The following is a 15,956-nucleotide window of genomic DNA, read 5'->3' on the forward strand; positions in this document are numbered from 1 at the left end:
CATATCGTTGTTTACATATTTACATGTGTATCTAAAAAGAGAAAAGTTTGCAGAAATGTTAAAATACACTGAACGGTTTAATGAAGCAATCTGTTGGACGAGTATTGATTCCATATATGATAAACGTTTCAATTTTTAGTTGGTAAGAGCCCTCCCATTTGTGCGTTCGACTAGCGTGCATATATTTGATCTGCTTGCAAGCTACGCTGATCAAATTCATATATTGAAGATTGAAAAATTCCGATTTTACAAATACTATATTTTTTTAAAATTCATTTTGAAATTTATAATTATCGACACTCTACTTTGGAATTTGCTTCAGGATGTACGATTATTTCTGTTATTTCTTTGCAATGAATACGAAAGTAAAATGAAAGCAAGTCGTTTGTTTCCTAAAGGGTTGAAAAATAATCAGGTAAATTAAACGGTGACAAAATTGAGAAATTTGAAAAGTTATTTCATATTTCATTTGCGAAATACAAATTTCCCAATAAAAGAAGAAACTTCTGTAAACGATTTTATGTATAGAATAAAAAACGAATCAAAATATGAAACATACACGTGGATAAACTAATGTTTCAACTTCCTGCATGTATGTATCTGTGTAGTAATAAAAAATATTTCAAATAAAATACTGTCATGGGGAAAAAAGCGTCCTGTCTGTGAAAACGTCTGTTAACGTCCGCGTGATTAACAGTTTTGAGTGCTATTTGGTTTTATGATATCGAATGTCAAAGATATCGTGAATTGCACACGTCAATCCTGAATAGTTAACGAGAGAAGAAACAAATGAATCGATTCTTTTACTTAATAATTCTGCGATGCTTTATTCTTCTTTTTATCCTTCGTAATATGATTATTCGCAGTGTGCCTTGTTTTTTATCTTCCCTAGTATTTGATTATTCCTATACGTTCAAAATTTTTGTGAATTAGTCATACTACCTTCAAATAATATCGTATAAATATCAATCTCTTCGCTCATAACTCTGTCCCACACAATAAGAATAATTGTAAAATTTCGAACTATAAATCAGCCCTTTCAAACTTCTCTCGGATTTCTCTTTAAAAAGGGAAAAACAGAAGTAGCACCATCAATTGTGAAGATCGATCGAAATTGTAAATCAACCCTTTCAATTTCTTGTTCTTGCATGCTCAGTAATTTATCGTTTTCACGACTTAAATATCTCTATAAACCCGCAACAATCATGCAGTAACCACTGTTACTAAGCACAACCACCCTTTTTCTCACTCTTTCCTCTAAAACACAAAAAGACAAAAACAAAAGTAACACGTTGGATTCCAAGAATCAGTGAAAAATACGAGAATGAATCTTCTCAAAATTATCTTCAGCCTTTCGCCGTTCTCTTAAAGAGGCTTGTTAAATTCTTTGTAAGAAGACGTTCTTGAAAAGAAGTGAACGAAAGTAATAGCCCGGATTGCAGGAATCTACCAAAATTACAAATCAATCTCTTGCAACCCCTTTCCATCCTTCCTTCCACATTTTACTTTAAGAGAGAAAAAAGAAACAAGACTTAAACCCCAAGACCTGATCGAATCTACGAACCAACTTTTCCAAACCTTTCTCACCAATTCTTTCGCCCTCTTCCTTAAAACGAAGCAAGAAGAACAGCATGGAGGCGCGAGGATCGATGAAAACAATGATCGCGCGATCGAAAAACGACAGGGCAGAAACGTAAATGAAGGAAAGTCCAAAATCGGCGGAGAAACGACCGCAATCGCAATAAAACGATGGAAATATTGGAATCGGCGCAATATGATTCCGCGACGGATCGCGAAATGAAACGAAACAATGTTTGCGTTGCGCGGAACTCTCTTCCACCCTCTATCATCCCCATCTCCCTTGCCCTTTCTATCCATCCCCTATTCGTTCCTGGCTCACCTCGTCTCGGTCTCTGTTTCTCGTTCGCCGCTTTCATCCCGGCTGGGAATCGAGGATTTGTTAATATCGAGCGCCTAGCTAGTACCGTGCCAAAATGGCTGACGTTTAGTCATCCCTTAGTTCCGATTTAACTGAACGTACAACCGCGCTGGGTAATTCCACGAACGCGAATCATTAATTCTTAATCATTAATTCTTTTAGTATAGTACAGGCGATAATTCGTTTGTTATGTCTTTTGACCTGTTTTAACGGCTCTCGAAATCGTGTTGAAAAGGGGGGTGGAAAAAACAATTTTTCAAGATTTCAAGGTCCTCTAAGAGAATTTAGTCGTAGGAATTTTTTCATTTTTAGGCATTTTTTCGCATTGGACGCTGCGCGTCGTAAATCTTCCAATCGCACAAATCGTGGATGGGGGTTGAAAGAGGAAATCTTTGAAGATTGCGGATTCTGTAGCGTGATTTAGAGGTTGGCTAGTTGTAACGATCTCTGTGAGATATTTTGGTCTCGTTTACGATCTACCGGTATTCGTGTAATTTATTAGACTTATCGAATGTTAAGTTTCGTAATGTGGAATACTTTAGCTTCTTTTGGATCCATGATATTTGGCCACTATATTCGCGTTTATTGGATATTTGGAAATCTACAATGCGATGAAACTCGATTTATTAGGACTGTTTTGCTCAAAAGAATGTTTACTAGCTTATTTTGATCCACGTCCTTTTTCCGATTATATTCTTGAGCAGATAGAATTTACTTATGCGGAATATAGATTTTTATTGGAAATAAATTAGTGTTAAATTAGTGGCAACAAATTAATTAATTCGACCATATATGAACACTATGATAAAATATGAACACTTCACAAATTACCGAAACTGTTATCCCCTTGACATGAACATGTACGTACAAACTATAGAAAGAAATGAAAAATAAACAATTAAATAATAAGAAAAGATAAAATATTAAAATATTTAAATCTAACACATGTCCACTTACAAATTACCAAAACTGTTATTATTATCGAGAAACAGTGTCGTTGAAATCTGTGTCGGTGATGTTAATAGGACCCGAAAAATATCTCGTAAATGCTAAAAGAGAAAAATATACGAAGCTAATAATCAACAATCATAAACCTTCGAGTTTCTATAAAATCGATAAAACGTAGTTATTGAAAAGGTTTCCAAAAAACGAGGAAACCCACCGATGGAATCTGATGATCGAAAGAATCGCTAAAAATAAAAGAGAACTTGACGCGTGGCAATCAGTCTTTACATAATATTCGCGTAGACGTCGGTAAAACAACTGACTGTGTTCAACCAGCGTTTAAACAAATGAACGAGCGAAACGTCACCTAATCGCGACGTGAGTTGACAGGCGTGCGTTTCTCTATCGTGGAATTCGGTTGAGATTCATTAAGTCGCCTACCAAACGAGCAATCAATTTCCATTAGAAACTTCGACGCCAGTTATAAAGTCAAAATCAGACGAAGATGTGTTCGAATTCGACCACTGTGTGTTTAAAGAGACGAGAGACGACACAGAACTGATCCCCGGAAGAAACAGGCGCTCTGTTTTCATTGATTAATGAAGGAGAATGAAAGAACAGGACAGAGTAGGGATACATAAGTTTGCTAAGACGGTTAATCGTTTGTCGAGTTTTACTTGTTTTATGGATTTGATTAGAAACGATGACGATCGATCGAGCGTGTGAAAGACGATTACACGTTATCGAGCGTGTTTTTGATATTGGAGGGTTTCAAGTGAAAATATATTTCATTTGTATTTAAATTCACGCGTATATGTAATGTAGATACATATCTCCATTTTAAAGTAAAATAAGTTTTAAGTCTAAATTAGCTTTGTTGAGTCAGAGATTATATTCTACGTATATGTGTATTTGATACAAAGATCATACTCAAAGATCTCTAGCGTTTAAAACCATAATTTCATCTACTGACGATGATTATAAAAATAAAATTCGGATTTAGTTAAAGAATATTGTGTACTCTTATACAAACACAAAAACAAGTATCTTTTTCACTAACTCTTACATCAGACTAATACGCAACTGTAACACATAACCTAACTTTATCTATACTGAGAAATACAACTTTGTTATTTTAAAATGCGTTAATCTGCATTATCAAGAAAATACACGAGATAATGAAATAAAGATTTGTTTGTCATTCTCATATAAAACACGTAAAAATTGAGATACTTCAAAGCATCTGTGTTCCATACAATAAACATTTCTCCACAAAAATAACAAATAACAATCCAAATTAGTTGGACTCTGAGTCCTAGAGAATCAAGCAAAAATCGTCCATCGATCTTGTTCATGGACATATGGGAGGTAATCGAAAAAGCGAGGAGAAGCGAAGAGGATATGGATCGTTTCATCGAATACACGTCAGAAAACGATAGGTTGCAGATGATCCTGGACAATACATCTATCGCCTGCATCGGCAATTTGTATTTTTACGTTGACGATTATGATAAAATAGATAAATTACTTAATTCTATGGAAAAACTGAATTAATATTGCCGCCAAATAAGAGTCACGACAGCCATCTCGCGGAAATTCTACCGAATCTGCACGACGTGGTGTTCCACTTCGCAGTAGTGTATGGTTTCTACTAGAATCTTCACCACTTGCTATACTTTGAAATTTTAACAGAGAACAATGCAGCGAGTTATTACTACGTTTTCTCGAAATATGGCTTCATTGAGGTACAAAAGAATGTTTTCCATAGGGATGGTTAATGTTAATTATGTAGATTTTCTTTCTCTGCGTAGATTAAATAGACCCCGGCTTCTTTATAGTATTTGCACACAACGTAGTTAAAGGCAACGTACGTTGCATTTTAACTCTTTTTTTAAATGTATCTGCAATAATCGAAATAAATCATTCGTTCAGTTAATTAAGATATATGTTTTTTGTAAACTATATAAGTTTGTAGAGAATTATTGACTTTTTGGTATATGTACTTAACTTATGTAATAGTCTGTAATAGGTTGTGTTCTTATAAAATATTGTTTATAATATTTTTGTAATATTGTTTTCATTGTTCTGTATTTATTTTTATTTATAGTATTTGTGATTGAAGCGTAGAATGGTTTGAATCGATGTTCTTTATTCAGCTGTTTATTTGTATTGCTGATATAAATGGACAATGTGTATTTTTAACACTTGCTGCTATGTCACAGCTTTTTTTAGCACCAACAATCATTAGGAGACTAATTAAGATTCAATCATTCGATTATTACAGCCAAGTAAAAATGATTGGTGAACGTGGATCTGGAGCTGGTAAAGGAGGTGGTAGTGGTGGAAGCATCCGTGATGCTGGTGGAGCTTTTGGAAAAATGGAAGCAGCTCATGAAGATCAATATTTCTATAATCTGGTTTGTTACTCCCATTTCTCTGCACTAATTGAATTCTTATGGTGTTCATAAAGTTGCTAGAAGATTTTATTCCATTGTGTTTCCATATATCATAATCTATAATGATTTGCTTAGAAATATCAATATTTTGATTCTAGCAAAAGCAACAAATTCAAAAGCTGAAAGAGGACCTTCACGATGAGATCTCTTTCCATGAGGAACAAATCAAACGCCATCAAGAAGCCATAAACCGTCACAAAAAAAGAATCACAGATATGGATGATAAATAAACTAATTCATCTTACATCAATATATCTGCATACTTTCTAAGAATGATGCTGCTCTTTCTAATGATGTAACTGTTATATTATTACTAATAGCAATTATAGTAGACATTTATGTCAGTACTTTTTTTTAAATATTATACACAAATATAATATAGAATAATATATACACATATATATATATTGAATAAAAGCTCTAAACTAATAATTATTTTCTTGTACTTGTGTAAAAGCTCTTATTTATATGTCTCAAGAAACATTAATATCAACACGATTATATTGATCATATTTCGATAACGTTTGCATTCAAATGTTTCATTGTTCGTGACAGAAAGTCGCAAAATTTCTGTTTCAATTTATGAAAGAATTTTTTTCGGAAAATTGATGATATTATAAATTATTGAAGACAATGTTTCGATATATTTTACAAAGATTATCGCCTGAAAGCTGGTAAGTATGACATTTAAAAATTTTGTGTATTAAACCATCTCGATTATTTTTATTGGTTATATCAATTTTATCGGAATCATACGACAGTTTCAATAGTTCCAGATATTTCACAAGGAGATACAGTGATTCTAATAAAAACAAAACTTCGAACAACGATATTGCATACGAAGCTGAATATTATTACAGACAGGTAATAATTTTCAGTATATAAAGTAATCACGATCAAGAAATGTTTGTTTGCTTACTTCCCAGGATAAAGAATTGTTAGAAATGTTAAAACAAAAAATGCAAGAGGAAGTGAAATGCATGCAAGACGAGGTGACATCAATGCGTAATAAAATTGAAGAATATAATCGTACCATCAATGAAAATCTTCGATTTTTAAAAGGTCTCGAGAAAGATTTATCGGCTAGCGATAAGAAATAGCTTTATTGTGATAGTTCTTTCCGAAAATGTGAAACACATTGTAATTAGTTACTAATGATACTTATTAATGTTGAAAATACATATTCAAGAAGCAAGAAAGTTTAATGCAGGCTTAAATCTTTATATCTTATGATTAAAAAATGGTTGGTTGACAAATACGGTAGTTCTTTCTTGAATCTTTATTTTATGAATTATTACCACTATGTGAAACGAATACGAACTCGTTTAAAGATGGAACTCACCATTATGGCGTTCTTGTACAATTTTCCCGCTCATTATTTTTTCGTCTCCATCAATATTCTTTACTCCTTATGCCAGTTTAGCTAAACACGAGGGACGAAAAAATTTTTACCATCTTTGTTAATTCTATTTTATTTCTAATTTTTAACTATCTATGTGTTAAGTTGAGTAATAAGTTTGTTTAGTTTTTAGTGTTATATTATAAAAATGTTATGTATATTAAACGCAGTGAACGAACATATCATAAGTAATACGAATAGTATTCAAGTAACCATTAAGTAATTGAAAGAATATAAAGATACACATATCGAAACTTTTCAATAAAAGAACAAAAAGCTAACTCACCTCACTTGCAAAGAACAATATGGCAGGTTGAAAATTATAACAGTGTAAGTCAACATTTTTGCAATTTGCATTTTTAACTTTAATTCTTAAAAGTGTCATCTCGTTAGTTTCATAATTAAACAATAACTTTTTTCTCTATCGCGATGCATTTCCATAATGTGAAAAAGCAATACATTCCTTATAACGATAAACACAGAAACATATTTTCTGATAACTATCAATGGCTGATATCATTATGCTTTTCAGCCTTCCATATCTAGAAAAAGATTACACACATCATTAACTAAATATCATATCCTATATAAAAATACGAATTTATTAGATAACATAACATTTAGACACTAATCAACTTACCTAGCACCGCACATTTTATTTTTCCTCTATTAAAACTCCTACTTAGTTACTACAAACGAATTTAAACTGGTTTAAAATTCAAATACTTCGCGCATCGTCGTAAAATCGCCGAAGAGAGACTTCCCATATCAACCACTAGGTCGCGCTTGTGTTCATTTCAAAATGGCGGCAGCTCGGCGGTGGAAGTGACCGATCGACGCGCCCTCAGTGTCTCGCGGTTCATCGATCAGTGTGGTGTGTGTCGCGTTGTTGCTCCGGTGGATTTTTGGTGGTTTCTTCCTGGCTGGGACGTACGCGTAATTTTTTTCGTTTGGTTTCGTAGAACCGACGCGGTGATCGGTCAGGGGGCTCTTGAACGGGCCCAGCGGCAATTACAAAGGAAAAGATGCAACCGAGGATATACTGGATCCTGATCAGTACGGCCGTCATTCTCGCGGGATGCAACGCCGCTACCGAGGTGAGTACTTGCTTTCGTAGCCTTGTTTCTCCCTTCTGTCACTCCTTCGACGATCGTTCGATCCCCTTTTCCTTCGTATCTTGTCATCACTCAACAACATTTATTTTAAAAGGATATTTTATCTGAGTACTTAGCACGTTATAAGTGGTACTGTAGACAGTATCTAAGCCAGCAAATTATTTCATAACATTGTATTCTGATTACACCGCTAATATAATGAAATAAAATAAAATAAATCTAACAAATTCGTTGAACGTACGTTACAACTAGTTTTAAAAAGAAACGTGCTGCGCCTCTGTCCTTCACTTTTGTGTTTGTCTTGTGTTTTCATAGAACGAGTCTGTTTCTTAGAAATACTTCCACTTATGGAATTTCTATCCTGAATATGTACTTGAATGCGTCATATAATCGATGTGTCGCGTTCTTACATGACATGTATCCTCCAGTTTGTGTACGTTCAAATCCTAAACAGACGCCGCACGACGCGACTCAGGCAGCGGTTGTTTACGCTCCATTACCAATTGCACGAATTTGTTTACTCGTTTCGTCGTGGCGTGCTCGTGTGGACAAAACTCGGTTTTGCTCCGATACTAGGACAATTTAAACTTGTTATTGTCGATCCAATTGTACTCTTATAATGTTAAAGAGTATCTCAAATTTGTGCAAAATATGGATAAATTGTTATAACGGGCTAGCATGTTTATGCAATTAGGGAATATTTGAAAATAGAAAAATTTGCAGGATGCATTTAGTATGAAAAATATATAAAATATCCAGAGTAATGCACATATTATAATATTTAGTAGGTAAAACAAATCTTTATTTAGATCTCATTTTTTTTACATCGTGTTGATAAAACTGTGAATTTGCATAAACTTCCGCAATCTGGTTACCACCATATGCGTGCTTTCTCGTTTCAATTTCATATAGAACATTCTATGAAATTATTAGAAATTTGGTCTGTTTCGTAAAACGAGCAAGATTAAAGTATAAAAATTCGAGGATAATACTCGAATTTTCGTAGGTACCTGCAAGTGATACTTTCTTATTTGTAGTCGAAGCAAATTGCTTATTTATAGGTCCATTGCATACTAGTGACTTGCTTAGTATCTGTTTCCAATATGTTAACTCTTGCAGAACTAGATGTTTTTTAGATTTTAGAAAATAATTTTTGTTTTTTAGGTATTAACATTAGAGACACGTATTTTCTGATCTTTATGAACAAGAGACACAGTAGCGTACTAAAATTGGGAATAGCTTCATCGAAAATAGATACGTTTATCGTTTAGTTAGTGACATTTTGAAATAATATTATCGATTTCGGTCATTTTTCATTCGTTTTTACTTCTTTCATAGAAAATTCGTGTTTTGTATTAATTAATTGGTCATTGGAATATAAGAAAAAAAAAGAAAGAGAAAAATACACGTCTCTTTTTAAAATATTATTTTAATTAATTTATTACTATATATATACATAGTTTATTATTATATGAATACAACACATCCATATAATAATTTCGTCGAATACCATCTTTAGCTTTCTAACGAATTAAAACAGGAAATAAATCGATAAAAAATTGATTTTGGGATTCGAAAAGACCCAAGACGGGTGGTACGAGTGTTAACGTTAATAGTTCGTTGTAAATTGTTTCTCGGAAGGCGCGGTGCCTTATAAGACATTTTTACCTGGCGTAATTACATAATAGGGTAAATCACGGGATATTACACGCCCCTACGCGGTGCGTGCCGCGAATCTATTATTTCGAAACTTTTACTGTATCACGGGTGGCGAGGTGTCTCGTTCTCTTCGATAGCCTACGTTACGACAGGACAGGACAGGAATTCTTCTACACACTCGTATATGGCCGATCATTATAGTGGCTATGAAAGTATACGAACACTTGTAGGAATTTTTTTATAAATACTTTAGGTATGTGCGTTATATGAAACATTTTGAAATTTATCAGCACTATAATGAAAGGCGATTATCATGATTACATTTAGCGTTTAAACAAATTTGAAAATAAAACATCAAACATTAAACGAATTTGAATATATATAGAAATTATATGAAAATTAATACAAGTATATATTTTGCAGAGATATCGAAAGTGTTTAAACAATCAATTATCCATTATATCAATAAATTTCGGTGCTAAGTGGGATTGTTTTTAACGCTCATTATGCGTTTAAGATGACTATTTTTGTTGTGCATTAATTTTGATTAAATATATGTTTGCAGAGCTTCTGTATACAGCGAAAGACAAAAAATATTCGTACAGTTGAAATGTAGAAATAAAAAAGAATAATATTTTCTATATTATTAAACACATTGAAATATTTATACAAATAATAAATATACACTGTAATTGTATGTTGTAACAGACGTTTATATAAACGATATAATTGTGTAATAAATGTACAGAAATATTGACGTTATTATTAATGTCTTCAAATAATGCGTGACAACATGTATTTAATAATATAGGCAATATTGATTCTTTTATTTCTACATCCCAACTGTGCGAATACTTTTGTCCCTTACTGTATGTATTTCCAGACTGCATTCAAATTTTACCAATATAATCATGACAACCGTGTCTCGTTATTAAGCTATATATTTATTATAAAAATTTATAATAAAAATAAAAATTATAAAATTTGATAGCGCGAGATTGCACAAAATTCACATATGTAATGTGGAAAGATATATATAACGTTCAAAGTGCTTTCTATAATACTTGGTAGCTAAACCAATTTTCCATCGGGGTTCTACTTTTTTTAATTATATTCACAAAAATATAAATTTGCACTAAAACCGATAATCTACTCATTATATATGTATATTCCACATAATATACGATATATAAAAATTTCTTATGGTAGGTGTTCAAATACTTCCGTGAGCAACTGTACCATGTTTTTTTTTCTCTCGCACCATAATCGGTCGGACCGTTGTTTATCCTCTCGTCTCGCACGGTGGACGAGGTATCGGACCACGAGGCGCAAAAACGTGAGACCAGAAATATTCTGTCCGATGTTGACGAGTAATTCGAAACTTTGCCAACACCATCAGGCCTGTATACATTGTTTTTTTTTTTTTGCTTGCTTTTCGCAAAGACTCTCGACTATCGTTCGGGCGACTGTAGCAACATTGGTGCCGTGGTGAACGAAGCCCTTCGTTGAACCTATCGACGGTTGAAAAATATCGAAAACATTACGCGTATGTTTCATTGAGATTTATCATCGAACAAATATATTCTTAACGAATGGGTAATTAATAGCTAAAACGTGACGTCATAGCTCTGCCTTTTGTAAAAAAAGTGATTAAGGACTACAGGAGAAGAACATGGTAACTTGGGTCTTCTACTTTTTTTTATATTCAGTATATCGTCGGCCACGCACATAGTATTACAGTAGAGTAGTTTTCATTTCGTTTTGAATTTAAGCATATTTTTGTCATATTCTTTAATGTTTTGGAAATATATATTACTCGCTATAAAATATTGTTTGTCAATAATTATACTGTTACGTATAAATATATACTTGGTCTTTAAAACTTACACTCACTGCCTACTTTTAATAAGACATCTCTCTATATCTTTCTCATTAATCTCTGAATTAATAAGAATGTCTTAATAGACACGCAATAAAGACTTAATTAAGACAGACATCGTTAGACATAACAGGTATTGGTTTTCGATTATGTTCTATTGAAATCATCTTGTTCGATGATAAGATAACATCATAATTAGAAAATGAACAAAAATATGCCTATCATGCCTTCCTCCTGCGATCTTCGATTTAAAAATTCGAACTCCTTCTCATCTTTCAAATTCTCTCCAAGCGTTTTCTCTCGACTAAACTTGATCTTACAACACTGGTAATCTTGTTCGTTAATCGTTCTGTATTCGTAAATACGATATTTCATATAAAAAAAACGTGCCTCTTTTTGATTATTAAATAACGTAAAAATAAGAAATCAATAAAAATGGACTCGTCATATTTGTTCATGGTCCTTAATTGCAAACGGGGCTGAGGACGACATGAACGTATCGTCGATGGAAAAATTAATGACGGTACACATGTGTTGATTTACGACGGGACGGGATCGCGGGTATTAATTGAATTCATTTTAGTTAATTATTGCGTGTAAACAATGAAAAGCCCCTGGTTGGTTCCCCAGTCATCGTCCAAACGAAAGTTTCGATCCTTTTGCTCTTGTGACTCGTTCGAATCAGATTCACGTACACATGCGCTCCTATAATTCGCTGAAATTAATAAAGCCCTTTATTTACGCAATGTTACGTGTATTATTACTTAAAGGTATTACTGCATTGTACGGAAGCAATGCGTTACTGACTGAAAATCTCGTTGGTGCCGATAAATCCACCGATATGTTCGATTTGCTTGCTTCATCCGTAATTTTTCGAAGTGAAAATTTACGCGTAAACGTAAACTATTATTCTTATGTCAATGCGTGTACTTCATTCGATATTTATAATAAATAATTCATGAATAATTCACTTCGATATTTAATACTAAATTTAGACACGTTACATGATACATAGCTTAGTTTAAATTTGCTTCGTTTCTAATTCTTCGAAAGGAGAATAAGCATTCTTTTTATTTTTTCTTATCGTCGTGTGTAATTTATTCGATATTGCTTTAAAAACACTGAAATTAGATACGTTATATGATACGCAGTTAGGTTGGTTCAAGCTGTTCCTGTGAAACGCTTTCAGCATGTGTTAGGAAAAATTTAGACATGGATTTCGCTGTAAATATAATGTTTACGTTTATTTTATGTTAGTTCGTTAAGAATTGTTGTAGAACTACGGTGTACGTTAAGCATACGTAGGTGGTTTTTATCGTTGAAGATAACTTTTTCATGAAAATGGCCCGCAGAGTATATCGAAGTAGTCAGGTCAGTGAACTGGAAGGTCGTGAACTTATCTATTCCTCAATATTCTATAGGTTTTGTGCTTTTGACTAGATAATTTCTTTTTTCGATTGAAACTTATACAAATTGCCATTGTTAGGTAAAGTAGATACATTACTCCATACAATATTTACAATCGTTTTATCTTCCGATTGATAACATATCAAGCGTTTTACATTATTTAATCTTTTACTAATATTGCAAATAATATAAATATCGTTATTGACAATAAGAAAGAATAATTGTATTTAGCAACAGATTATATTTGCAATAAGGTATATTATTTAGTAGAAGATTATATTTAAATAATATTATTTAGAAATTTATACAAAAAAAGAAAATGATATTTCAGTGAACATTGTTTGTTATTTAATCCTTTTTCCAAAGGGCCTAAAGATAACAAAACAAAAACATAGGTACGGCAAAAATTCCCCCATATCGTAAAGCTGGAATGCTTTTATTCGAACGTGAAGTAGTTTTTACGCGAAAGAAACGTAGAAATCGGGCCGGAAGGGATGTTGGAAATGGACACGGAAGAACGATGTCCCTACAGTTCCGTTCATTGGCCGTTTCGCAAGGCCGTAACCTGTAGCACTTGTACGCTCACTGTTCAGCACAAGATCCAGTCGAACTTGGTCCACAATGAAATCCCATCGATGGTTCACGCTGTTACATCGACGACCAACGAATCAGATTTCCCTGAGCTATCGTTATTTCATGGTAAACTTTACGCTGCTGTATCCGTCTCTCTCTCTCTCTTTCTTGCTCTGTGCGCTTGCAACTTTAGTAATAGCCACATGTTAGTCGATTGTAATCTTATCTGATCCTTAGAAGGTTGATGTTCTTTAGAATAATCGAAGGATTATGTCGTTAGGAGATTTCTCTTTGAAACTTTGAAGGGGAATATTGGTGTTTGGAATAAACGTGTGCTGTGATCGCTAAAATGTTGTTGTAACGAGATTGTGAAGTATTATGGAAATTGAACAATGCGAGATTGGATTGTTCGACGTAGAAAATTGAAGTTAGTACAACCATAATTGTATTATTTTGGATACGAATCAACAGTTACTGCCATTTTTGTTCATTCGAACAACGTCCAACCATCAAATCTTTCAGCCTCTAAGATGCCACCACACTAGGTCCTTCCCCGTGAATTAACCTTGTAAAACGTGACTAAAGAACGAATATATCAGGGTCGTTGATCGATGATCGAGCGTATAATGCAATCGATGTACATTGTACGGGTGAGATGTGACGGCAAGAAGCCCTAAAAGCCCTCGCCTCGGTCATTTTCCATTGTCCTGCCAGGCATTGTCCTACCGCGTCGGCATTCGAGATCGGCCAATGCAGAAAACGGACCCTAGAGCCACCTTTGGTTATTTCGGTCAGTTTTTTTAGTCTGATTATAAGATACGAATTGTTTTCATGCTTCATGGTATTTTCGTTCCGCTTCATTTCGATCTTACATCGAATCAAATCGTGGAACAAGTTGCATAAAAATTGCTATCAAATATATTTTCGATCAATTGTATGAGATTATCCGAAGGGTTTCTTTCGTTTTGTGAGGAAGTAGTGGACGCGCAACGTTTTTTGTTTTATATTATTTTGTCGAATTGCGTATGATCCATTTCGTTCTGTTGAGATGAACACCGCGACGTTCTACAGACTTGGTTTCACGTTTGTACGAAGGTTCATTGTTGTGGGAGACGCGTTTGCGAAAGAAAGACATTTTTCGGACAACCTAATAGATATTATAATATCCCATAGAAGGCACTATCGCTATTACTGTATCGATAAAATCTCTAGTTAATGCAATGAATATTACATAAATATCATAACGTGTTCATAATATTTCTAATCAACTGCTACATTCTGTAATGTGTATTCTTCAAACATCACTATAATATTCTTCAAACATAATTCATCCTTACCACTCCATGGATATAGTGTATCCTCATTATTATCAATTAATTACAGACATAATCTTTTACGGACACAGTATAACACCATTATTACTATATCCATACTATTTCTAATTAATTATACATATTACGATACTCCATAGATATAATACATTTCTAACATCATACCATATTCTAATTAACTAACTATAAAAAAAACAATACTACAGTGCCTATATCCATCATTCCATCTACCATCATACCATATTCTAATTAATTAACTATAAAAAAACAATGCTATAGTGTCTATACATAATACCATGGATTAAATGGAACAGAAAATATTTCTGCAAACACGTGATATCTCCTTTTTTTCCCATTAATGTGTAAGCTTGCTGTGGACAATTTGCCACAAGGGTACGTGGTACGTAGATTAATTTTTGAATTTTACACGTGCAAATTTATTTCTGCTTGTGTCGTCGGGATGAGTAATTTTCCTGTGAAAATTACTGTGTGCACCACGGTGTGGTATTGTTGTTGTTGTTATTATTATTAATGTTGTTGCTATTATTGTTATTATTATCATCATCATCATCATCATCATCATCATCGTCATCGTGTATAGGGTGTTTTTTTTGCTTTTGAGTCTCCCTAGAATTTCCGTGGTATATAGCATAACGTAGTAATGTCTCGTCGAAGAGCAAAACCGGGTCTGGATGGTACAATGACCCGGTTCCTTGGTTCCGATTCGATTCGTAAAATTCGTGAGTCACGTCGGTCGTGAAACAGCCCTGGGTTAGGCCCCAGGCTGCTCTCAAGGGGTGGGGGAGGCTTTGGCTCGTTAGGGGGGACTTTTGCTCGTTAGGGTGCTGCGAAAGCCACATGGCGACGTTTGTACAACGATGCAACCTACCCTTGTCTACGTTCCCTCGCTGATATTCACCAGCGAGCGTAGCTTAAACGAGGATTCGTCTGATGAACCACACATTCGCCCCTGGTACCGCGTTTTACGGTGGTTTCCAATGTTTTCTTTCAGGCGTTCTTCTTTTGCTTCTCTTGTATATTCCAGTTTCCGACGTTTTGAGTTTATGGAAAAACGTGGTATGGTATTAACCATTTCTCTGAACATTCTTTATTTTACATTTTGTATTGGGTATTCATATAGCGTTTTTATTAAAATATAAAACATTTCAGGAAGGTTCCGCCATTCTGTAACTCTTCCACTTCGGAGACGTTATTTTTGCAACTTTTTACCTTTGCAAGTAGAATTTCTGCAA

At 33.8% G+C, this 15,956-nt stretch overlaps 3 protein-coding genes across 5 annotated transcripts in view; all 3 read left to right on the forward strand.

Moving 5' to 3' along the window:
* Positions 1-4,474: 4,474 nt before the first annotated feature.
* Positions 4,475-5,772, forward strand: LOC117157261 (ATPase inhibitor mai-2, mitochondrial). Of its 2 annotated transcripts, XM_076624918.1 has the most exons (4): positions 4,505-4,629; positions 4,696-4,751; positions 5,169-5,301; positions 5,439-5,772. In XM_076624918.1, exons 3-4 carry the CDS (start codon positions 5,179-5,181, stop codon positions 5,568-5,570), a joined length of 255 nt encoding a protein of 84 aa, XP_076481033.1. In that variant the 5' UTR covers positions 4,505-4,629; positions 4,696-4,751; positions 5,169-5,178; the 3' UTR covers positions 5,571-5,772. The 2 variants fall into 2 exon arrangements, with proteins under 2 accessions (XP_033191074.1, XP_076481033.1); XM_033335183.2 differs by lacking the exon at positions 4,696-4,751 and having other exon boundaries at positions 4,475-4,629.
* Positions 5,773-5,892: 120 nt separating this feature from the next.
* Positions 5,893-6,883, forward strand: LOC117157262 (uncharacterized). 2 transcript variants are annotated; one of them, XM_076624917.1, is made up of 3 exons: positions 5,893-6,014; positions 6,102-6,204; positions 6,267-6,883. In XM_076624917.1, exons 1-3 carry the CDS (start codon positions 5,974-5,976, stop codon positions 6,438-6,440), a joined length of 318 nt encoding a protein of 105 aa, XP_076481032.1. In that variant the 5' UTR covers positions 5,893-5,973; the 3' UTR covers positions 6,441-6,883. The 2 variants fall into 2 exon arrangements, with proteins under 2 accessions (XP_076481032.1, XP_033191075.1); XM_033335184.2 differs by having other exon boundaries at positions 6,111-6,204.
* A 697-nt stretch (positions 6,884-7,580) lies between these two features.
* The window catches only part of Sdc (Syndecan), a 236,076-nt gene continuing 227,700 nt past the window's right edge, over positions 7,581-15,956 (forward strand). Inside the window, exon 1 of the mRNA XM_033335392.2 lies at positions 7,581-7,836. Coding sequence (XP_033191283.1) covers positions 7,765-7,836 — 72 coding nt within the window. The 5' untranslated portion in view covers positions 7,581-7,764. The remainder of the gene's footprint in view (positions 7,837-15,956) is intronic.

Source organism: Bombus vancouverensis, chromosome 15 (genome assembly GCF_051014615.1).
Source record: "Bombus vancouverensis nearcticus chromosome 15, iyBomVanc1_principal, whole genome shotgun sequence".
Taxonomy (NCBI): Eukaryota; Metazoa; Arthropoda; class Insecta; order Hymenoptera; family Apidae; genus Bombus; species Bombus vancouverensis.

Bases quoted from the DNA above. Each gene is read 5' to 3' on its own strand.
- LOC117157261 (XM_033335183.2), top strand. From the start codon at position 4,583: ATGCAGCGAGTTATTACTACGTTTTCTCGAAATATGGCTTCATTGAG. The intron at 4,630-5,168 runs GTACAAAAGAAT...CGATTATTACAG, and splicing joins CGAAATATGGCTTCATTGAG to CCAAGTAAAAATGATTGGTG. The intron at 5,302-5,438 runs GTTTGTTACTCC...TTTTGATTCTAG, and splicing joins ATCAATATTTCTATAATCTG to CAAAAGCAACAAATTCAAAA.
- LOC117157262 (XM_076624917.1), top strand. From the start codon at position 5,974: ATGTTTCGATATATTTTACAAAGATTATCGCCTGAAAGCTG. The intron at 6,015-6,101 runs GTAAGTATGACA...ATCATACGACAG, and splicing joins AGATTATCGCCTGAAAGCTG to TTTCAATAGTTCCAGATATT. The intron at 6,205-6,266 runs GTAATAATTTTC...CTTACTTCCCAG, and splicing joins CTGAATATTATTACAGACAG to GATAAAGAATTGTTAGAAAT.